Source organism: Daphnia magna, linkage group LG9 (genome assembly GCF_020631705.1).
Source record: "Daphnia magna isolate NIES linkage group LG9, ASM2063170v1.1, whole genome shotgun sequence".
NCBI classification, from domain to species: Eukaryota; Metazoa; Arthropoda; class Branchiopoda; order Diplostraca; family Daphniidae; genus Daphnia; species Daphnia magna.
Genome location: NC_059190.1, coordinates 2,491,801 through 2,514,820, shown reverse-complemented (window position 1 = coordinate 2,514,820; position 23,020 = coordinate 2,491,801). Strand labels below are relative to the sequence as shown.

General features: G+C 40.2%; 5 protein-coding genes across 9 annotated transcripts; 2 read left to right on the top strand and 3 right to left on the bottom strand.

Moving 5' to 3' along the window:
- Positions 1-637: 637 nt before the first annotated feature.
- Positions 638-3,894, top strand: LOC116930949 (muskelin). Its single transcript, XM_032938404.2, has 9 exons — positions 638-847; positions 983-1,052; positions 1,110-1,252; positions 1,326-1,656; positions 1,715-1,903; positions 1,965-2,610; positions 2,678-2,921; positions 2,976-3,096; positions 3,166-3,894. The coding sequence occupies exons 1-9, from the start codon at positions 765-767 to the stop codon at positions 3,619-3,621; spliced, it is 2,283 nt and encodes a 760-aa protein (XP_032794295.2). The 5' UTR covers positions 638-764; the 3' UTR covers positions 3,622-3,894.
- Positions 3,661-22,703, bottom strand: LOC116930959 (inositol-pentakisphosphate 2-kinase). 2 transcript variants are annotated; one of them, XM_045178865.1, is made up of 11 exons: positions 22,333-22,703; positions 11,067-11,223; positions 10,794-10,813; positions 10,570-10,683; positions 10,342-10,477; positions 10,013-10,260; positions 9,669-9,727; positions 9,524-9,596; positions 9,354-9,448; positions 8,958-9,273; positions 3,661-3,777 (listed from the first exon to the last, which is right to left on the bottom strand). In XM_045178865.1, exons 1-11 carry the CDS (start codon positions 22,483-22,485, stop codon positions 3,763-3,765), a joined length of 1,386 nt encoding a protein of 461 aa, XP_045034800.1. In that variant the 5' UTR covers positions 22,486-22,703; the 3' UTR covers positions 3,661-3,762. The 2 variants fall into 2 exon arrangements, with proteins under 2 accessions (XP_045034800.1, XP_045034799.1); XM_045178864.1 differs by lacking the exon at positions 3,661-3,777 and adding an exon at positions 8,182-8,636 and having other exon boundaries at positions 8,746-9,273; positions 22,333-22,695.
- LOC116931001 (transcription initiation factor IIA subunit 2) lies at positions 4,285-4,988 on the bottom strand. Its single transcript, XM_032938479.2, has 4 exons — positions 4,852-4,988; positions 4,652-4,756; positions 4,452-4,581; positions 4,285-4,393 (listed from the first exon to the last, which is right to left on the bottom strand). The coding sequence occupies exons 1-4, from the start codon at positions 4,921-4,923 to the stop codon at positions 4,368-4,370; spliced, it is 333 nt and encodes a 110-aa protein (XP_032794370.1). The 5' UTR covers positions 4,924-4,988; the 3' UTR covers positions 4,285-4,367.
- LOC116930954 (endoplasmic reticulum membrane-associated RNA degradation protein) lies at positions 5,187-7,683 on the top strand. 4 transcript variants are annotated; one of them, XM_045178862.1, is made up of 5 exons: positions 5,187-5,375; positions 5,434-5,567; positions 5,639-5,714; positions 5,784-5,879; positions 5,966-7,683. In XM_045178862.1, the coding sequence occupies exons 1-5, from the start codon at positions 5,322-5,324 to the stop codon at positions 7,382-7,384; spliced, it is 1,779 nt and encodes a 592-aa protein (XP_045034797.1). In that variant the 5' UTR covers positions 5,187-5,321; the 3' UTR covers positions 7,385-7,683. The 4 variants fall into 4 exon arrangements, with proteins under 4 accessions (XP_045034797.1, XP_045034796.1, XP_045034795.1 ...); XM_045178861.1 differs by having other exon boundaries at positions 5,455-5,567; positions 5,639-5,879; XM_045178860.1 differs by having other exon boundaries at positions 5,437-5,567; positions 5,639-5,879.
- Positions 12,672-17,413, bottom strand: LOC116930987 (protein BTG2). Its single transcript, XM_045178873.1, has 2 exons — positions 17,153-17,413; positions 12,672-16,951 (listed from the first exon to the last, which is right to left on the bottom strand). Exon 2 carries the CDS (start codon positions 16,697-16,699, stop codon positions 16,076-16,078), a length of 624 nt encoding a protein of 207 aa, XP_045034808.1. The 5' UTR covers positions 16,700-16,951; positions 17,153-17,413; the 3' UTR covers positions 12,672-16,075.
- Positions 22,704-23,020: the final 317 nt, after the last annotated feature.

The window sequence follows — 23,020 nt, the reverse complement described above, 5'->3', positions numbered from 1 at the left end:
TTAATCGGGGTGCGCTCCTCGTTTACAAGTAATCGATTGTTTACGTGGGCGTAAGAGATCTTCCGGCTGATCAGTCAGAAGTCGCCATAGTTGGTAGGCCTTTTCTTTATGTGGCGCTTTTTCATCTGCCTTTTTTTTAAATGGTGCCCCAGCTCTCACCCCACTGGAACAATAGTCCACCGATAGCGCTTGGCCCCGCGCCAATGGGGGAACTTTTTAGTCGATTCGATGCGGGGATGATCTTTATCGGTGCGGTGATTTCGGTGCCTTCCCCGATTATTAATGAATAGTGATCTAAATTGGCAGTTGCTCTGCGGCCAACAAGAACAAGTGACCCTAGTCACGTGATTCTCGTTGGCCTATCAGAACGCAAGGTCACTGGTAAGACAAACCCCCTATGGCTGAAGCTTTCGGTGCAACAGCACCGATTATAAGCACCGTCCCGCACCGGAAAAAAAATTCCTGCACCGAACTTCCCCGATTCCTTTTTATCTGTGAAGGTTAGTGGTGTCCCCGATTAGAATGTGATCGGGGACGAAGCCCGAGGCCTATCCACCAAACCCGAGCACTGACCCCCACTCCCCGAGTCCCCGACGCGCGACGCCAATGCGATCGTCGATTGTTTTCAGAAATGTTTTCTTTTTTATACGGCTAAGATACCCGTAGTTATCTCTTTAGAGCTTATGTGTTGTGGATAAACGAATCTCGCAGAATTCGGCATTTCACTCGTCTACAATTTAAAACATCAAAATAATTTGCTTATAATGGCTGAAGCCGGACTTGACATGAAGAAATTGAATTATTCTGTGGATAGCTGCTCTAGTTTCTCCGCTACATACTTCCCTGAGTAAGTAGAATAAAGTTACTCAGTTGCCATTAGTTTTTTTTTCCAGAAGACCTTGAGGCTTATCGACAGTTTGGTATCTGCGTATATTAAAATGCGATAATTGAAATTGTTATTCAATTACTTATCTTTTATTAGGAATATTATGAAAGATTTCCCTGCAGATCAGGCATCTAGGTGGTCTTCTGATTCAAACATACCTCCTCAGGTATTGATACTTGAAAAGCTTGGTGGAATAAACTTATATTGTGGTCTTGTTTTGTAGTTTATACTGTTAAAGTTAGAGAGAGCATCCTTAATTGAAAGTATCACCTTTGGTAAATACGAAAAAACCCATGTTTGCAATCTGAAAAAATTCTGCATATATGGGGGACTCCATCCAGAGAATTTGGTTGAGCTACTAAACAGGTATAATCAATAACAACAATTACTAATAGCTGTTAGAAATTGTTATATATCACAGTATATTTGAATTTGACAGTGGTCTTAAGAATGATAATCAACCAGAGACTTTTTCACTGAAGCACCTTGTTGAAGGAAAAATGTTTCCATGTCGCTACATCAAAATTGTTCCTGTCCAGTCGTGGGGACCCAGTTTTAACTTTTCCATTTGGTATGTTGAATTAATGGGTACACAAGAGTGGGATGCCGTGAAACCGTGCATTCAGTGGTATAATGCCTACCGGGAGAGGGAGGCAATACGATTGTGCTTGAAACATCTTAGGCAAAATCAATGCCTTGAAGCATTTGAATGCCTGCAGAAGAGAACCAAAGTTCAGTTAGAAGATCCATTACTTAGTGAACTACACTGGGTATGTATGGGTCAACCAATCGTCTTTTAACGACCCTTTAAAACGCCGTTTTTCTTAGGCTATGGTTGTTAAGGGCGATTACGAAGCGACCGAACAACTTCTACATCGGGCGGTTGACAATGGGCTATTCGGACCGTACATCTATTCACAAGATTACGTACCGGAATGGTCAAGAATTCTTCCTTGCATCGACGAGGATCCCTGTCATCGTCCAGGAATGAGAGGTGGCCATCAGATGTGCATCGATGTAAGAGAAGAGGAACTATGTCTTCGGCATATGTTAATCAGGTTTCTTGAATATTCAACAGACAAATACAGAGACCGTTTATCTATTCGGTGGCTGGGACGGTGTCCAGGACCTAAACGACTTATGGTCGTATTCAGTCCCGAATAATACTTGGACCCTGCTGAGCAATAACACAGAGGAGGAAGGCGGTCCCAGTGCTAGATCATGTCATAAAATGTGTTTAGATCAAGACCATCGACAGCTGTTTTGTTTGGGACGTTATCTTGACAGTCAGCACCGTCACACCAACAATCTCAAGAGTGATTTTTACATGTATGACATTGAACAAAAGAAATGGCACCTTATTTGTGAGGACACTGCTGTCGTCGGCGGCCCAAAACTCATATTCGATCATCAGATGTGTCTAGATCCTGAGAAAAGAACAATTTACGTTTTCGGTGGAAGGATTCTCAGCCCTGCTCCTGGTTATCCGGAGGAGCGAGGGTTGGCCGTAGCAAGCAGTAGTGGAGTCGGCGGAGCTTTTCTTTCAGAGCCACAGTTCTCCGGCCTCTATGCGTATCATATACCCACCAGCACGTGGCGGTTGTTACGAGACGATCCATCTGGTTCCCCAGGATTGGGTCCCATTGAAATGCGTTCTAGGATCGGACATTCAATGCTTTTTCATCCAAGTGAACGCAAGTTATTCATCTTTGCCGGCCAGAGAAGTACTTCAAAAATTATTTAATTTGTCAGTGCGTTGTCTAACGTTTGTTGCACTTTTCCTTGAAATAGGTAAGGAGTACTTGAACGACTTTTTTACCTATAATGTCGATACGGGTGAAGTGACAACTGTCACTGACGGTACAAGGCGTCGTGATCCGGCTCAGATTCCAGCGGCTGGCTTTACTCAGCGTGCCACTATCGACCATGAGCTCAATGAAATCTACATTCTTTCTGGTCTGAGTAAAGACAAAGATAAGCGTGATGACAACGTTAAAAATTCCTTCTGGGTTTACAACATAGTTGATAACAAATGGTATATAATTCACTTTAAATTAGGTAGTATTTTTTTAGAACTCTAGATATGTAGGACTTGTGTCTATCGAAACGATAGTTCCCGCGAGAAGGAGTCAGACAGTAATAGCAAAATGCCTGGCGAGGAACCATGTCCGAGATTTGCACACCAGCTCGTGTATGATCACGTCAAAAAGGTCTGTTAAAATAGTAGCAGAAGGTTCTTATGGTTAGGTAATTAAATTATTGACCGGTTCTTTTTTTAGGCACATTACCTGTTCGGAGGAAATCCTGGACGTTCGAATGATCCCAAAATGCGACTTGACGATTTTTGGTCACTTCGCTTGTGCCGACCGAGTCAGAGCCAGTTGTTGACTCGTTGTCAGTTCCTGATCCGCAAATGCCAGTTTCGTGAGTTAACGGAAGCCGATCCTATCAGAGCTATGTTATACCTACAGAACAACTTATCAGCTGTCGTGGATCGCACAAGCGATGACCAAATGGCAGAGTTCCATCGACTGACCAATCTTCTATTTCGCACCAAGGAACAGCAGGAAGAAGATGAACTGTTGAGTGGAAAAGTCGACAATGCCGAATCAACTGTCAACAGCTCTTATAGGCTTAGATCTAGTGTTTTTGATGCGCTAGCTCGATTCTTTCCAGATTACATGGCTCAACCGAGATTCAGTCTAACTGACTTTGTCGCGTTTGACAAGGCTTGATTTAACAAACGAGATGCCTTTTCAAATGATAGCGCAGCTTATCATTTCAATAACATTAGCCCGAAACGTGTTCCGATCCCAGGTCTCCACTTCATACTTTACATCATGTGCAAAATCTCTTTTATCTAACCTGTTTGAGTGCTAATCGAAATTCGGCTTGAAAGGCGCTCAGAATTGATTTTTTTCAGTTATGATGTAGAAGATTGTTCAACCGGATTATCTGATGAAGATGTTTTGTTTGTACAAATTATATAAACTTGCCTGTTACTTGAACACGTTCCTGTTATCCATTGGAATTCTTCATTTTTTCGCAAAGTTTAAAAACGACATTTGTAACTTCAATCACCGGTTACTAATGAGGTTAGGTTTAGGAGAAGCGGGGCATCTTACCGTATTGTCTTTAAGATTCTATGGGCACTTTTGTCCACGTATTGGAGCTGAGGTACGTGAATACCAGAATTTTACGAGAAAAACGAAAATGCAAGGATTTCTGTACAATAGCTCCAAAGATTTAGAAAAAATTGTGTGGGTGAAGAAGTCACAGTCAACAATCTTTTCCATCGGCAGGTACCACTTTTGAAAATCAATTCAATAAGAGATATTAATCTGGCACTCATTATTACTTACTGAAAATTTGTTTCCCCAGAATCAAAAGAATTCTGGTTAACTAAAAAAATCTTATCTTTATTCTCTGTGCCTGGGCCACCAAATACATAAACTTGTAATGATATGATGTTGAACCAACTTTAATCATCTTTAGTTGGAGGAACAGCTGAAAAAAAAAAAGCATAATGTTAATACACCAACAAATTTTCCTACTAGTTCTATACCTTTTCCATCACATGCTACAATTTTGACAGTTTCTCCTTTGCAAAGTTCGGAGACATCTCGGAATTCAACATCACTTAGAAGGAATGTCCACACATTGTCACAAAACCTATAAGTATTTAGTTTTCCTGCCTAAATGGAATGTTAATTTAAAAATGTAAATCTTAAAGTTGTAGTTAAGTCTACTCAGATTGAACTTTACCTTGAATGTAAGCCTGTTCTTTACTTTCAGAGCCAAAGAATTGTTCATGGTGCGATCAAAGTGCACCAAAACTTTGAGTGCTAGTTGAGGAGTAATTTGGCCAAACTGAAACAATACAAAAAAGAAAATTTTCATGCAGGAATATTTTGCAGTTATTTGAAATACAAAATATAGTCACTAGAGTTTCAACTTTCAACTACCTGGATGAGTTCATCTAGTGTTTCTTGCAACGTGTTTCCCAAAGTTGTGTTTCGATACAGTTGATACGCCATGATTTCGAATAAACTTGTAAAAAGTTCGAATTCTTGAGGATCACTCAATGGAACTGACAAGAGGTAACTAACTATGTCTGGCAATTTATTTAACTTGACGAAACAAAGCAAGTCGTTGCATCTATGCAATGCAAGTCGTCGCCAAATGATGCTGATGGAAGAACAGATCTAGACAACCGAATTCGTCGTCTGCAATATAATAGTCGTCTGCTTCTTCGGTTAAAACATAAATCTTTTTCCTATTTATTGATGTCACAAAATGAAAGAAATCGTTGGAAGATGGTGCAAAATTGCGGAGAATACATCCACATATTTATCACGCAGGGTTCAGGACCTTGTACTAAAAAAAGGCTTGGCAGAAACGGCAAGCAGGGATGCCAGTCTAAAATGTGACACAGATGATCTACTGGAACTGGATATTTCAAATGTTTCGTCTCTCTTACGAAACGCTGGTATTTTAAATTGTTTAAAAAAGTTTTTGCTGGATGCAATTAGGTTTCATTCTATCAGAAGAAAACTTGCTTCACCCAGACCCAACTCAGCGTAATGCAGAATGGTACAGCCAAATCATTGAGGATGTTGCACCCTTTCTTGCAAAATGTTAGAATGAAAATGAAGGCTTATGCCAGAAGAGGAATTAAAAGGTCTTATGAAGTTGTGTGCTTGGATGCATCAACCCAAGATGAATTGACCTATGTTTTGATTTGCTGACCAGGAAAGATGAAGTAGCTCTCAACTGCCATGAATGCCTTCTGCTCATAACTGCTGCACTTGAGAGAGCTCTTGGCAATGTATATTGTGTCATTCACTACTTAATAGCTGATATAACTCACATTATGACACACATTCTTTCTTTTAAGTTGTTTCTACATGGAGATCGAAACAAAAAGGTCCCATCGTTGTTCCGGGATCTGTTGGCCTCCCAAGAGTTGCTCGTGATACTGGGCATATCGCAAGTAAAAATAAAATTATCTCAACGTCATAATCTGAATTTTTAAAAATAAAAAAATAACATCCTCCTACTGGTTGTTTGAAATAATAGGTAATCCTTTTACAGCTGTTGCTTGGCAGTCCCCTGTCTCTTAATTTGAGAAACCTCATATGGCACGGCTTCGTTGGTTTTCTCGACTGGGACACCCATGGCTATGCTTCCGTCTTGTTATTCGTCTGCGTTTCTATAGGTCGACATTTGGATGGCTGCCTGATCAATGAAATCATCCCGAGACGCTGGGCTACTTTCAAGCAGCATCAGCAGGGACGCAAGTGGCCAAAATGGTCGGAGTTTATGGAAGAAGAGATGTTGGTGGAAGCGGTTTCAAAAACGCGAGGACTTCCCTGCAGCCGCAAGGCCATTTGGCTACGAGCCATTAAGTACCATCAGGAGGGCTCCTACGGTCGATGCTGTGCACTCATGATGCCCGAAATAGAGCACACGCTCCGATTGATTTACTGCGCTGTAAATGAGTGCCCTGCGCGAGCTCTGACTGCTGAATCGGTCGTTCACTATACGACGCTCGACGTCATCTTTGAATGCGGCAACGAAGATGAATCAAACAAAACCCGTATGGCCGAGTTTTTGGGAAACGGACTTTTTCTTGCCTTGCTCGATATTTTTGTCCAAACTGAAGGTCCAAGAGTTCGCGATCGGTTCAGTCATGGCGAGTGTCAATTGTGGGATATCGACTTCCAATTGTCTAGACACTTGCTCGCATTATCGGCAGCAATTCTATGGCGAGCCGATGAGGAGAAAGTCTCTTGCGCTCCTCACTATTCACCGGATTACACCCCAGCCGCTTTATTTCATGGCGAACTGATTCAAACTCTCCAAGCCATCGAACATTGGCTTTGTTTGGCTATCGTCGACGTCGACCAGCCTGTCATCGACTTATCCGCCTGGCCAGCCCAATGCCTCCCGTTGATTAGCGACTGGCTTCATAACTGGTCCACTTCGGTTAATCAGCTATTAATAAATCACCTTGAAGAAGAGAATAGCCGGCAAATAAGCCATCTTGTCATCAAGACACACCGTTGTCCGCTATCGGCCACCTGGCGTCGAATGATGAGCCAGATCGTATTGGGTAGCCAACGCTTGACGGCTCACTATAACGAAAGAAATAGTAGTGCTTCAAGTACATTGTCGTCTTGGTCGTTACGGTCTCGACAGCGATCCACTCATGCCCGGCTGGACAGTTACATGTGCCTATTCGTAAGGGCTGTCCAACTTTCCTTGCTCTTTCCCATAGCCGTCAGTTGTGGAGGCCAAGTCATTGTCAACCATGCACCGACAGTGCGGCGAATGAAACGGAACGTCACTCGCTGGGCTGACAATTTCGCCAGTGCGTCAGTCAATAACCGTTGGGTGGATCTGGCAGAATGCGCAACAGAATCGATTCAATCAATGGAAATTCTCCTTGCATCCGTCGTCGTCTTTGTCCTCCAAAATTCTCAGATCCGGAGCTAAAGTCCAATTCATCCGGTATTTTTCTTCCGTCACATCCGCCTAGTGCTACAAATAGTCTTAAAAAGTCACGAACAACTTGTATTGTATGCGTTGATAATAATAGACCAACCCACCCTTCACCGGGATTGTGTTGTTAGAGACTCGGGAGAAAGAGCCGGCCATGGTCATGGGCCAATTCCAAAGATAACTTTGCCTTTTCTTGTTGTCTCTTACTGATGACTCAGGGTTCTTTTTTATTATTATTATTATTTATTTACCTGGAAACGGTCGAATGAATATACAATAAAAGATCAAATTAATATATATTTTTTTAAGAACTACAAGAAACAAAAAAGAACCGTTCACAGCTCACGGCAGCCCCGTTTGTTTTTTTTTTCTCGTTTTTTTTAGTAGCGGCCATCTGTCGGAACTTTTGGTAATATTGCTTTGTGATGGTCTATAGAAAAGTTAAAACTCTCAAAAGATCCTTTCGGGCATAGAAACAAGAACCAATTCAGCCTTTTCTTTTTTTTTTATAATTTTTTTTTTCCTAATAAATGTTTGATACAACGAGAAAAATAAAAAAATTTAGTAGGGACAATGAACCGCAAACATCTACAAAAAAAAAAATTCAAAGGGAACAAAAAAAAAAAAAATGTGTTGAGAACTCACAAATGGAACAGAAAAAAAAATGCAATAAACGCTAGGTAACTGCCCGTGAAAGGAAACACGCAAAAATCGATTAATAATTCAATGTTGAAATTGATCGGGACGCATAATCAAAGAGGACGTGAAAACCGAGAAGACGAAATATCTCGTATTTTTTTTTTTCTTTTTCTTTTTAGGAAAGGGAGTTTAAAGGCCCTCGGGAAGTGTTGACGCTTAAATTTGGAATCACTGTCACGAGCTACGAGTCACGAAAAACTCCCATGTTACCGCAAAACGGGGAAGGAAAATGGCCGACTAGTTGACTAGGTTGTGTGTGTGTGTGTGTGTTTCAAACAATACGATTAATGATTAATTAATTATTTTGGAAAGGAACATGTTTTAAACTTTCGGTGGTAATCGATTCGTAAGGGAGTGGGAAGAGCTGCTGTTGCTGAGCCAAAAGGCCTCATTCATGGCTTGATTTCGCCGGCGGTGTTTCTCCACGCAAGTCACTGGCTTCGGGTCCAAGTCGACGACCGATGCGTGACACTTGTACCGCTGACCTGAAAGGTCACGCAAAATTGGCAAATGTTCCGAACCAGCAAAAGAAAACTCCGTTGTGTCTCTATATGCAAATTAAAATATTATTGCAAACGGAATAATTCAACATTTTCTTAGCTATAGCTTTAATTTGTGCGCATGCGTGCGTCTTTCGTGCGTGATGAGGTCATTACTTGACTGAATCGTTGGCCAATCGCTGAAAGGCGATCATGATGGAACAATCACGAGTCGTTGATGAGATACGGTAGCGTTGAACTAGACGGACATCGTCCATCGTCTGGTTGGTGGTTTTCTCTTGGCTGAGGAGCCAGTCGACCGTACCCGTGTGCGGATGCGTCCAGCGCATCGTTTCGTAGGGCACAGAGCCGTCACGAAAGCGACATACAAGAGCGTCGTACGCGTCGTAAAGCCGTCCAAAGTCCACATCGCCCAGCGATTGGACTCGTAGCAATCGGCAAAGGACGGACCGTGACGGTAAACTTGTTGCTATTGTTGGGCCAGTTTTTCTAATTCTCGCCTGCGGTGGCAAACATGGTAAAGAATGATCGCTTCTTTCTTCTTTGATCAGTCGATTCCAATCTTCTTGAGATTCTTTTGCTTCTTTAACATCATCAACGGTTTGATCTAGACTCGCGTCTGTGCCATCACAGATTTCCATAGTCAGTGCATCCATCACCAAAGTGCAAAAATGTTTCAAAAGCCTTCAGTTGAGAATAGGAAAATCGTTATTCTTTTGTTATTTTGAAAGGAAATGATAATAAAAGATGAAAAATGAACCGACAGTGTTCGATCGCCTGTATCGTCCACCTGGAACCACTGCTGCAAAACGGCCATCAAGTTGGATTGGCACTCTTCAGCAAACACTAGGTTACCATCCTGATGATAACGGAATAAATTAATCCATTCCTTTATAATTGGAGAAACGAAAATGGATTATTATTTTTTTTTTACCTGAAAAATCCTCAGGTTATTTTGGGGCGTTCGGGTAAGAGCTATTATAGCCTTAAGCATTCTCATACGGGATCTGCCAATCAAAATGTACCGAACACCATCATAAAACGGAGAGCATACAAAACATACAAATAAAAATGTTTACCCAGAAAATAAATCAAGAGGGCAGTACTGGCTCAGCAATTGAATCTTCCCGTGCTTTCGCTAAAATACGAGCGCACCAACATCATCGCAAATAAAACATTTTTTAATCAAATTGAGAGAAAACCCAAACGTAAGAAGTCAAAAACAATGGCACCGCTCTCTCTGCCATTTCATGATTCAACTATAGGTTGTGTGTGTTGGCCTCTTGTGTGTGGGGCTTGATGGCGTCAGCACGACACAAGACGACCAAAGTCATAACCCAAAAAAGAAAAAAAAAAGTACCGTATTTGGTGCGGGAGAGAAAACGGTACCTAGTGCCAAGGCAGAAGAAAAGAACGAATATACCTTTAGGAATTGGTTGAGGCAAAAAGGGCAATGTTGATGACCCATACTAAGGAAGCCTTGTTTCGGTTTCAATTCGACGCAAAACACTGGCGGCTGTTGTGTTGTTGGCTTGGAAGGGCTCGTCGGTGAAACCGTAACTGACTGTTCTGCTGATTGCGTGAGAAGAGGAGGAGGACGAGGTAAAAGTGTGCAATCCGGGCACACAATAACGTGGCAGACTGGAGCTAATCGTTTGTGCTTACGATGAGCTTTCAAAAAAAAACACGTAAATAAGACATTTGAGTTTCAAAGAAGAAAGTGGTGAGCAGGAAAAATGAATTCAAATCAACCTGGACGGAAGACATCAACGAGGTGATCCACCTCTTCAATTTCGTCTAAATCTACGTGAAAAACATGACACGGACGGACTAATCCGGCGCCTAGCAACGAACCCAATATCTTTTGACTAAAGATGAGCCGTTCCAACTAAGAAAGGAAGAAACAAAAACAAAACAATAGCGAACTCAAACAATGAAAATACTGAGAACAAATCGACTTTAAAGCTACTATAATCTAACCGTTTCAGCGATTGTTCTGATACCTCCATTGACCTCTTGGGCTACAAATTGATTGTCGGAATCCATTCGCCGTAGCTTGTAATCAATTTTGGCTAACTTGACAATTTTCTTCTCCTAAAATAGCATCGAAAGAAGAAAAGAAAGATTAAGGTCATTTGAGATTTAATCATTTGTTTTTTATTAACTAACGTGCGTACAATTTTAATGAGTAGAGTAAACTGTACCTGAGGTAAAGCCAAGACGACTGGAGTGGGGCAGACCACATTTTTGAAAAGGGGAAATAAAAAGAGTATTAATGTGTTAAGCCGATTAACAACTTAAGATTTAAGAAGCTTAGTAGCTATTTATTTTGGGAGTTTGTAACTAAGCAAAGAGGATCATAATCCCCCACTCCATTTTGCTATTTCTGCAAAGACAAAAGAGCATACCACAAAAACAAATGTTTTGTCTTTTCATTTACAACTGAAATATTATTTAAAAAAAAATTCAATATTAACTGGAAGCATTGCCCTCTCCACGGTAGACCCAGTGACGTGGACGTCGCAATGTCCATTGAGGACAGTGGCACGAACGGGTCGTTTGGTTACCGGCGTCGCTAGTCGCCGCTTCAACGACGACCGTTGCCCCGATCGTCGTCACACTCGTCTGCTGTTGCTAGACATGAAAAGAACAGACACAAAAATTGTCAGACACAACGATAAGAAAAAGAGAATTGAAATTCAATAACCAGAAAGAAAAATAAAAAGAAAAAAAGAATGGTAACAAATAAAGAGAGAGCGGCTGAAATTTATTCATTGGAAGAAAGGAAATGAATTAAGAATTTTCTTTTGATAAAAAAAAAAAAAACAAAAAATCGTCGACTTTCACCGGAAAACGTTAAAAACCTCTTGTTATTATCATCGACTACATTCACTTTGTACGAGCCATTCGTCAAAAGGAAGGATAAATGAGTCACAAACGAATTGATCCGTCTACAATGATGTCAAAAAACTCGTTGTAGTTTTAAACAAGAAGCTTACAACACGGTTGCATGTGGGCCACACTTATTTCTCCCCCGTGTGTCTCGCCGGCCTCTCTGATTACAAAAGAATTAAAACACAAAAAAAAATGCTTTAATATCTCAGTGTGTAAAAAGCCAATAATATGCGGGTTTCGACTTTATTGCGAGTCGAATGTCGACCAAAAGTCACTTTACAACACGGGCGTTGTCTCTAGCAAACATTGCACACACAACAGTCTCTTTCTCTCTTGGGTTCTTCACCTACTTAACGTGCATTGCACTCCCGGCCTCTACCGCACGTCTTTCTCTTTTTCTTCTGTTTGTTATCATCTTTCACCTCTGCTCACAAGAGACTAGCTGAGTCTCCATTTCTCTTCGTCTTCCCTTTTTTTTTTTTTTATACTTATCATCAGCTTCTTTGTGAGGGCAACTCTCCCCTGATTAGATTCGAATCAAACCGCTCACTAGATGGCACATCTTTATTTTGACTAGAGTTTCATTTGACACGATTCAAGTAGAAATGAGGCCCGTTTCTTTTCCGTTGTCAATATATAAAAACAAAAAATGAGAACCCGTTTCATTATGATGGTGTCATTATTATTATTATTACACGCTGCGATGCACCGATCGCAAGCTCCTTGAACGTAACGACCCATTGAAAATATATATATATTATATATCCAACTGAGAGGACCCCCAGTAAAATTAATAAGAACAGGGCCGTTGTGAGTTCATTACTTGAAATGCCTTTTCGTTCTTTCTCCTTTTTGGTGAACGATCGGACGCCGAACTCACGAATTCGAAAGTGTGTGTCCCCCCAGCAACAAGCGCCAACTCACACAAAATCTCTTTCTCTAGAAAAGAAAAAAAAAAAAAAGAACATAAAATTCACAATGAAGCGGGTCAGGGCCCGACTTGAACGACAGCAAAAAAAGAAAAACGGCGCATGCGCGCAGGACGACGATCCCGCAACCCTAATGCATTTCGGGAACAAGGTCAGTTTTGGACGAAATAGTGTCTTCGTTTTCAATTTTATTTTATTGTTGAGCTAAAAATGAAATGATGTCGTCAGGATAAGAAATAAATTGCGAGAGAATTGTCATTTCTTTTGCGATGCGATGAAGGTTTTTTTATTACTATACAAAAAACAAGTCTCTTTTTTTTTGCTTCCATTATAATAAAAGGGTGTACATTTTTTTGTTTTTTCCTTTTTTGACGGTGAACAAAAATACCTCTGTACACACACATACACGTAAGAGCGCACATATTTGTTGCAGAGAGAGAGAAGACAAAAAGAAATTAAAGACCTCAAATTCATAGTTTCCCATTCGTTTAGATCATTTTTAGTTTTTGTCTTCTTCTTCGTTTCGAAGTAGTTTACATGGACACTGAATTATATTTAAAAAAAAAAGACTTGAAGAAAGTGAAAAGAGAAATTGGGAGGGGGGGGAGACTGCCAAATAGTAATTAAAAAGGATACGAATAATCATATTCAAAGAAGTGAAACGAAAAAAGCATGCACCACACACCGTGAGAGAGTTCGTGTGTACATAATTCCGAAAGAAAAACGAAAAAAAAAAAAAATCTTCAAAAATTGACACGAATCGAATCACAATTTTTCTTTTCTTCTATTCCCGTCTTCTCTCAAAATTGCACGCAAACCAAACGGCGGAGGATATTCTAATTTTTTAAAAAAATAGGAAATAACACTACATCGAAAAAAAAACGTGAAAATTAAAATAGAGAAAATTAAAAAGAAAGAGATAGAAAAAAAAATCTGAAAAAAGAGACTTGTCGATCAAACAAAATCAAGTGCCGAGAGACGAGGAGAGTTTCAATACCGATTTTTGTCTCAAAATCACATACGAGATAGTTTTTCCCATTTCATATTTCTTTTGTGTGAGGGGAAGTGGGGGGAGGAGGGCGTTCGCGGGAGAGAATTTAAAAAACATCACAGGCCGAACTCAATTTTCCACAACAAAAAAAAAAAAAAATTCACGATTAGGGTGGGGCGAGGAGGAGAAATGGCGCACTGGAGAGAGATGGAGGGCACATAAAGAAAATAAGCTTTTCTTCTTTTTTCTTTCCCCGTTGCTGAAAAAAAGAATTTTTTTTTCTTCCTTTGCTCAAATTGACTGGGTTTTGGCGTACTTCAATCAAATAGTGTTTTTTTTTAATTTTATCTCTAAATCGAAAAAAACAAAATTTCCCATGAAAGCCATTTCGGGAGAATTGTCGCTTTTTGTACAGGAAACGGCAAGGCAAAAAATAAATGGCGTTGGGACATATTTTTTGTTTCTCTCTCTTTCCAATCAATGCAAAGTAGCTCGCAAACATCACGCACCCATAGATAATCACGCAAAAAAATAAAATAAAAAAAAAATCGATTTTTTTACATTCGAATAGAGATGGAAGAAAAACCGAATTCCCTTTCTTTTCTCTTTTTTTTAAAAAGACCCGTAGCGAGACCCATTTGAAATTTTTTGAAGTCCCGTCTTCTCCTTTTGGTTGATTTCGCACACAGACGTGCCAAAAATATTTAAACATCTTGTAGGCTTTTCTATCTCTTGCTTCTATCCCCAGGAAAACAAACAGACCCCCCGCCATAATTATCTATACACGCACACACACACTCACGCTCTAAAATTTTGGAAAAAAAAGGAGGGTGGGGGAATAACATCAGCCAGCAGACATTTTCACACGTAAAATCAAAACCGGATTGTGATTTTTGGGAGGGGTGTAGGTGTTATTTGTTTTTACTGCGTTAAAAATATTTCTATAAATTTTTCTCTTTTCGAATAAAAATCTGAGCTCAATTATCGCATCCGTTTTCAAAAAAAAAAATCACTTTCCTTTCAAAAAACGATGGGGGGGGGGGTGAACGGGATTTTGTACGATCCTCTCCGTAAGTACACAAAAAGTGAGGAGCTTGATAAAAGTGCAGCTTTACAATTGTCGCCAAAATTTGAGGAGGAAGATGATGGGACGAAGGAAGATATTGCACTCACTGAATATCATCGGGATCACAAAATTTCAAGATTGCGAGGGGGAGGATCGAATAAGAAGATGAGAAATGGGGAGCTATAAAGGGAGGTTAATCAATCCAGCGATATCCTGAGATAAATATCCCGAAGCCGGACCATCCACCACCACAACAAGGCAATCCGGCCATTCAAGTAAAAACATTTCAAGCAAAAAAAAATGTAGTTTTTTTTGTTTGTTTGTTTCTTTTTAAAAAAATCAATTTTTCTTCTTTAAATTTGTACTCGTCAGTTTATAAAAAATTTGAAAGGCCGGAATAGCTGTTGAAGGGGTAGGCAGGTCAGGTTGGAATGAAATTGTAAGGGGTTTGTCTTCATCACTTGCGTGCCTTTTTTTTTTCAAAAAAAAAAAAAAATTGGTTTTTCACTTTTTGGTCCCCGGAAATTTGAATTTTTTTATCAATGGATTGAAATCTTTATTTTTTGTTTACATCATTAAAAAAGGGATGGTTGGGTGGGTTGACCCCCGAAATTAAGTGAGTGATTGTAAAGCTGCCATCTGTCCTTCTTGCAACACCAATGCGAAAAAAAAAAAAACGGGACCATAAATACGATAATTCAGCTGAGAGCTTTCTTTTAATTAAAAAAACTATTTTCAACGTTGGATTGGGAGACTTGTGTTTTATCGACTTTCAAAAACATCATTCGTTTAAACTGATGGTTTACGGCAAAATTAGTTTTCGCTTTAAAAGGGAGTGGGGAATTTGGTGTGGAGGGTGGTGGGTTTAGACAATTATGACATAAGATTATACAAACTCATTTACATACATAAGATGGGGGAGGGTTTGTTTGTTTTCTATCAAAAAAATTGGGAGACGCTTCTAGAGAGAGATATACATAAAGAGTATATAATATATCGACGTTTTTTGTTGTGTGACGAGGAGGATTCAGTAGTTCAAAAATTGTTGGGACTCTTCAAATGTCTTCTTTTATTTCAGCTCATCTCTTCCAAATGGGGTCGTGGTGGTGGGATGCACGGTTGGCAATGGCTTTGTTGAGATCACAGTACGGGTTTAACACACGCCGCTCCTCCATCTTCTTTGCGAGCGGCACAGTAGCAGGTGGTGGGAACATTTCCCTCCCCGTTTTGTTAATTTAAAAAATCTTCCCTTTTTTCCCATGTGATGGTAAAAAGGAAGGAAAACTCGATGCGGGTGTAAAAACGGAAAACAAAACAAAAAATATTGTCATGCAACATTGGGTGGCTTGTCTTCCTTTCTGAATTTTCTGTCCCCCCGATTTTAAAGGTCTTCTTCTCTTTTTTTCCCCCCCGATTGTGTAGAATCAAATCTCGCATGTATAATGAAACAAAGAAAAAAATTAAGAACAGCAGCAAGGTCCGAAAGAATTCTTTTCAGCTGGGTTTGATGTGGATGGATGGGACAAAATCCCATTTTCCGAAGGTCGGTTGTCGGCGGATGGATCGGCGGATGGATGATGGGGGTAGTGAAACAATCCGGCCAGCTTAACTAGAAACGTAGGAAGCCAAATGCTCAAAGGCCAGGATATTGCGGGCATCCATCATAAATTCCATTTCTGACCGAACAGATTCTCTACATCCAGCCGATGGATCTCCACCACTCAAATCCATGGACGAGGACGAAGAGTCAGACGACCCACCCAGCGATGGTGACGGTGAATTCGAAGAGTTGGGAGTCGACGAAGCCGACGAACCTTGTTTATTGTGGCTACTATTCCTCTCCTGCCTCATCGTTTCCTCCACTTCCCGTTCGTCGTAGAGGACGCAGATCGAACCGTTTTCCCCGATACGATACGACACTTCACGGGGATCGATCCACATCGTCAATTCCGAAGGGAAAATTCTGTGCAGGAACTGGCCGGGTAAACCGACCAAAACGCCAGCCTGAGCCAGGACGGGATCCATTTTGCCATTGATGCGGATGCAACGGTAGCCGCTTCCTTTGCACGGTTTCTCGGGAAACCAATGCTCCTGGTAGCGTATCCTCAATGTCTCGATCAAAGCAGCACGGAAGACTTCCAGCTGTTGATCAGACACGATGGCAGATTCCTTGTTCAAACGAAGAAGTCTGACGAGAAAATTGGCCGCTGATGTAACTTCGACACGCATTCTCTTGATATTTTTCTTTTCAAATTGGAGATGTCAGACAAATTGGCGAGAAAATGATATTTTGCTTCTTCGTCTTGGTAGAGATGTTGAGCATCCAAACGAGAGATGGAAACGGTACAATCGATAAGAGAGGAAAATGCGTTGGGAGGACGAAATACTCAACAATGGTTGGTAGACGTGATCAAGATGGCGGCTGAGCTCGACAAGATGGCCGCCGTGCGAGAGAAAGCTGCCTTGGTTCTCTCGCTTAAACTGCGCAGTTTCGAATGTGCAGGAGAAAAGAGGGGAGAGAAAAAAAGAAATGGCATCCAATCAAAATTTTGTTCAATCAAAAAATAAGTTTTCAAGTGAAACAGTAAATTGCGTATTCGTCCCCTTTTTCAAGACGAAACAGGCTCAAAATGGCTGCTGTCGAGGGGACGAACGAACAAAGGGAAAAAAAAGAAAAATTACCGTTTCCCAACGAAGAAAAACTGCAGCAAAACCGTACGTTCGATGAGAGAACAAACAAAACAAAATGTGTAAATCCACGAAAAAAACGTTTCTTTTTGTGTGTGATTTCGACCCGAAGTTGAGGAACAAGAAAAACTAGGATGAGAAAATCCTTTGTATGTGTGTGCGCGTTTGTACAAAAAAGTTGCGAAGGGAAACTTTTTGTACGACGACGGCGAGATGGAAGTTCGTCGGCAACTGAGACGCTTACTGCCCCTGCACTCTGCAGTATATATCAGAACGAACCAAAGGAGGGGAAGGGGAAGAGGGATGGGGGAAACCTGCGCAGTTGAGTTCTTTGTTCGGCACCCCCCAACCCACGCCTGTGACGTCACAAGCTCCGCCTATCGGACCTCGCTTCTCTTTCCAACCAATAGAGGAGGCCGTAGCAAGTATCAGACCAAAACAAAAACACACGCCATAGGATAAAGGCGGACCGCATTTGGCAGCGGAGCAAACAACCCAGGGAGAGCGTACACAAAAAAGAAAGAAGAATGATTATTATTATCATCATCATCATCTTTTCTTTTTTTCCCTCTCTTTCGCTTCGTCGCCGTAGTTCCCAAACATTTTATTTTTGGGTCTCTCTCCTGCTACGAAGAAAGAAAGAAAACTTTAAGGCAAAACACGAGAAAGATGTAAAACAGTCACCTTCATTTGTCCTCGGACCAGCTGAGAATCTCTAAGCAGTATCTACTACGCGCTTTAAAAAAATCGCCATTTTGATACCCAAAATTGGTGAGAGGACCTCATCAGTACAGAGGACGTGGAGCCTGGAGTTGCTTATTTTTGCATTCAGCACCCGATGAGGGGAGTGGCCTATTTCCCAAGTTGATTGATAACAATATCTTAACGGACAAAAAAAAGTGCGCGCGCACACACCTAAGTTGCCGTGACGAGCTGACGACGACGTCGGACGCCGCACGGCGCTGACGTCAGTTCCGATGACGCGCGTCTGTGGTGCCAAGGAAAAACAGCCAACTAGTCGTCCAGCGTTGTGGTGAATGAATAATCAACCACTACGGAAAATGCACACACGTTTTTCCCACAAAATTCGGGAACGTTAAATTTTTTCGTCCGAAAAAAGGCGAAAGTCATTACAAATTTGAGCTCTACCGGTTTCCAGTTTCCTTTCTTTTTAATGTCTTTAGACTGCAACTATACCATGTAAAAGTAATCTAATCTGCTTCCTTTTTTAAAAGTGGAAAACAAGATGGTTAAACCATCAAAACCTACTTTGGTCGATCGAATATCACTGAAACAAAAACTTTTTTGCCGAGCAAAACAAACAAACAGAAAATCTTTTTTGATGTGGCATCAAAATTTCTCTCAACTGGTATATCTGGTTTTCGGGTCATTGCGAGTATCCATATCCGATAACTTGTTTCTGTGTGTTTACACAAAAACGTATAATCCGCACCCTACATTCGAGTCGGAGAAGAAGGTGACTTAGAGACAAAGGCTGGTAAAAAAAAAAAACAGCTGTGAAGCGTTTTAAAGGGCCCTCTGACGGCGAAAAACATTCACCATGTTCTTTGTTTGCTGGATAAAAATCTACCCCCCTCAACAAGAAAATAAGCAGATGTCGCTCTTACGCCCGTTGGAAAAGTTAAAAAACAATTGGATTTCGTCGTGCGAAAATGCTTTTACCGGTCAATTTAACCACAAGAAATATTGCAATAAAAACGGTGCTGTGTGGTGACGAAAATGAAAGTTGTGAAGAAATATAAAGAACAGCCGTAAATTGTAAATGGCGAAAAAAAATTAAAAGAGGGAAATTAGATCTAGAAAAAAGATTTCTTTTCATCAGCTGTTAATTTATCATTAACAAAAGATGAAACGACGAGAAAGTTCACAAATGAGACGAGAAAACAAGTCTCTTCGATCAATTGACAAGTGCAGAGGAACGATCCATTTTGATTGGATCACAGGAGAAACAAGATGGCCGCTACCTGAAACTTGTTATTCCCTTTTTAATATTTAGTAACTAACACCTTCCGAACATTCTCGTATGATTACCATCCGAGAGTCGTAGTTGAAGACGATCAGTATTTGGTTTCGTGTTGATGTTCGAAATCGAAGAACAACGAAAACTCTGATCAGACTTTTAAAATGTTAAGACTTGGGGAGAGAAAGTTTGGTTTCAAGTTCTCTTTCTTTTTCGTAATCCTTTTTTCTTAAATGCATTTTAGAAAAGAAATGATTGCACAAGCATCAAATCGTACATAACATTTTTGGAAAACTGTATACAATCCAGTTGGAGGGATAGAAAGAATCAGCTGATAGGGAAAAAAACAAACAACACAAAGAACTTTTTGAAACCGGTGCTGCTAGGGTCCCGATATGGCAAGGGACCGAATTTGGCTGAAAGAAGAGAGTGGTTAGAGGACAAGCCGTAGAGGACGAAAACAAAAGAGACGAAAAAACCGCCTGTAGCTGTTTCAAAACAGCTGATCGCCCCCTCCACAGATGGGGAAGGGAAACCGTATACACACACAGCTGTTCTCTCCCCCCCCCCATACAATTTACACAAAAAAAGGAGCCCCTCTCTTTTTTCAAAATTCATATTCAAAGTTATTTTCTATAGAAAATATCACTGCAGGCATGAAACGCACAATGGTCTCTCTCTTTTTTGTTTTTTTGTTTTTTTTGGAGTTTCGCCCAGAAAGAAAGACTAAAAAAAGAAATCTACTTTAAAACAAATTTTCAGGTGGAGGTTCGACCTGGATCTTTTTTAGCCCCTGACCCTAGAGACCACAGGTAGTTGATAGCGTTTGGATTAAAAGAAAAGAAAATAATAGTTTCAGTCACCTACATTGGATTGAGGGGAGAATTATTTTAAGATGATTGTGTTGCTACCTGGATTCCCCTTCGAATCACCCCACCCTTTAAACCAGATTTAAAGATCCAGGAAACAAAAGGAAGACAAACACTAGTTTGTACTGATACAACAACAATGTAAGTCTTAACGCAAGATGAACAAGTGTGTTGAGCTAAATGAAAAATAGCTAGAAAAAAAAATAGGAAAAACACGTTCAGAAAGAAGACTCACGCACAGTGTACCTGTCGCGCACGTTCTTTAAAAAAAAACTTGTTTAAACGATGATTTTTTAAAACATTTCCCCCTTTCAGTTATGAATACAATTTAAAATTTCTATTACGCATTAAGTTTAATAGTAGTCTGCGTAGTAGTGCGCTATCAAACCCGTTATCATTTGTTATTTACTCCATTCCGTGGCTTTTTGATCGAATAAGCTAAAGTCCAGGCGGCTGGGATTTTTTTTTGAAGGCAAAACACACAAATAATGAAGGCAACTTAAGTGGTTCTGTGGGAAGGATGTGACCGATTCGACAATACGCGCTGTATCCAAGCAAAGGGAACAACAGTGTGACGTCATCCTTGGGTATGTAACAACAAGATTATAAAGCCCATTATTTTGTGAGAAGCCAAACACTTAATTTCTTACGCTTTTAGCTCATTTTTTTGTTGTTGTTGAATCTTGAAAGTTTGGTACTTTTTTTTTTGCTTGACGCTTCCGCATGGTGTTTGTTTTAGGCGTGAACTCGTGACCAATAATCTCGTGGGGCTTTGCACAGTTTTTATAAAACTGCAATCCACGTGTCAATGACGAAGATCACAACAAAAAGTAGAACGAATGAATTTATTCGCCTGTTAACATTAACATCTCTTTTCCTCAGGGTTTTCGCGTAATTTATTTAGTTAGAAAAGAAACGAAGAAAAAAGAATACTGTGGCCGTGAGAAAGGGTCCCCAATGTTTCTGAAGGCAAATTTTCACCTTCAGAGAAAAGCACAAATATTATTCCCCCCTTGATGACGAAGTAAAACAACCCCCCCGGAAATATTATTTGCACCTGAAACCGACAAACGACCTCTGAGAATCGTTGTCGTTGTACGGATAACAACAAAAAGCAGGAAGGAAGGTGTGGATTAGGTAGAGGAAAAACAACAGCAAACAACAAAGTACAACGCAAAAAAAATGTAAAAATGCGATCGCACATTATGTGAATGCATCGTGTGGTTTTCAAGGAAAAGAGACGCCTTTTTATTTTGTTGCCCATTTGGGAGATTGTGACGCAGTTTTGTAGTAAAAAGGTCTTTTCAAGGGCAAACAAAAATAGTAATAGTTCAACAATCGATCGCTAGGTGGCAGCACACCGCGACAAGAAAAATGCCATCAAACAAGAGAACAAAAGAATGCAATCTTAGGACGCGATTGGTGTCCAATGTCGCTTCATTAAATCCTGCCAGGTAATAAAAAATAAAAAATCCGAATGACTCTGAAATACCGGGAATGAAAAGCTGTACGCGAACGCATTAAATTTTTTGTTTTCAAAAGATCAAGTTTCCGATGAGATATGGTGTAAAGCCTTAATCGAGCGCCATCTTTAAATTTAACATAGCGATTGATTTAGTCATTACCATTTTTTAAAAGAAAGTTTGGGAATCGCAAAAAAAGAATTAATTGTTTATGAGTTCTCATTTTGTCCAGGTGTGGGGTACTCGCTTTTGCTACTCATTAAATAAAATCAAAGCCTCGGAAGTATTTTCATTATTTTCCCCCTGTCAGTACCCATGCATTGCCAACGTCCCAACTAATCTCTCCCTGTTCCTCACCACGATAAACTTCAAACCCCGAAAATGGAAAATGAAACGCTCTAATCTTTTTCTTTTGTTTCCTCTTTTTTGTGTGTGTCCTTATTTGAGACGCCGGGTGTAACAAGGATGCAAAATTAGCGGGCAAACATATTAAACTAAAGTAATCTGGAAATTTCATTTTTGCTTTCTTTAACGTTGGAGTTTGAAAAATGTTCAATTATCTATGACCAGATGGCGTAAGGACTCCCTTCTCACACTTCTAATTCAATTGGAAGCATATAAAATATTCGTTTTTAGTATTGCAATTTATAATGAACCTATCTTTTTGGGCTCTCATATTGCACACAAATTAAACCCCTAAAAAAATTACAGGATCGAGATTCAATATGCCATTCCATCTCGTCTCATGCGATAATTCGAGAGAACAATCAACAACAAGTCGTAAGAATCGAAAAAAAGAACAACTATCCTTGCTTAATTACGGTAATTAAAAAGAAATGAATATGCGAAAGAAAGACTTACCGAGTTTCCCGCCGTTGTTACTAATAGACCATCTTGTGATAGAACACTGGGTCTGACATTCACCAGGTCTGCCGGCATCGTGGTGACGGCCCCCCAATCCGGATTTTGTACATCGTTTAGCGACAGAGAGAATTCACAGATTTTACGAATCATGAAGCTATTTTGCCATATCACTTCTTCTAAATATTTGATGAAGTTTTAGAGTTCGAAATCACTTGCTTTACACGTAACACCTTATTCCGTTCTCACACACAGCCACGACGTACACGTAAGCTACTCGGCGGGAGAATATCCCACTAGCAGACGAATGCCGACAAAACCTCATATGGTTGTGCAACCCTGACCTACAGTTGTCGCAGCACTTCGTGATTAAATTTTTATTTAATAACTAAACCGCTTCGTTCTGGTTTTTTTGTACATAAAATTATCATCCCAAATGTTTACATCATTTATTGTACTACACTTTTTCTGCGCAACGTCATCTATTGGTAAGATTTAAGTTTCGGTATTTTTTGTTATTTTTTTGTAAATTGAGAACATATACGCCATCTACTGGTAAGAAAATTCAACTCAAGTTATTCTTCCAACCCATAGGGATCAGTCTCACATTCAAACCTTTCTACCTAGGATACTGAATGGAATGCAAGAGTTTAATATTCCTTTGCTAATTCGAAAATGATTTCACATC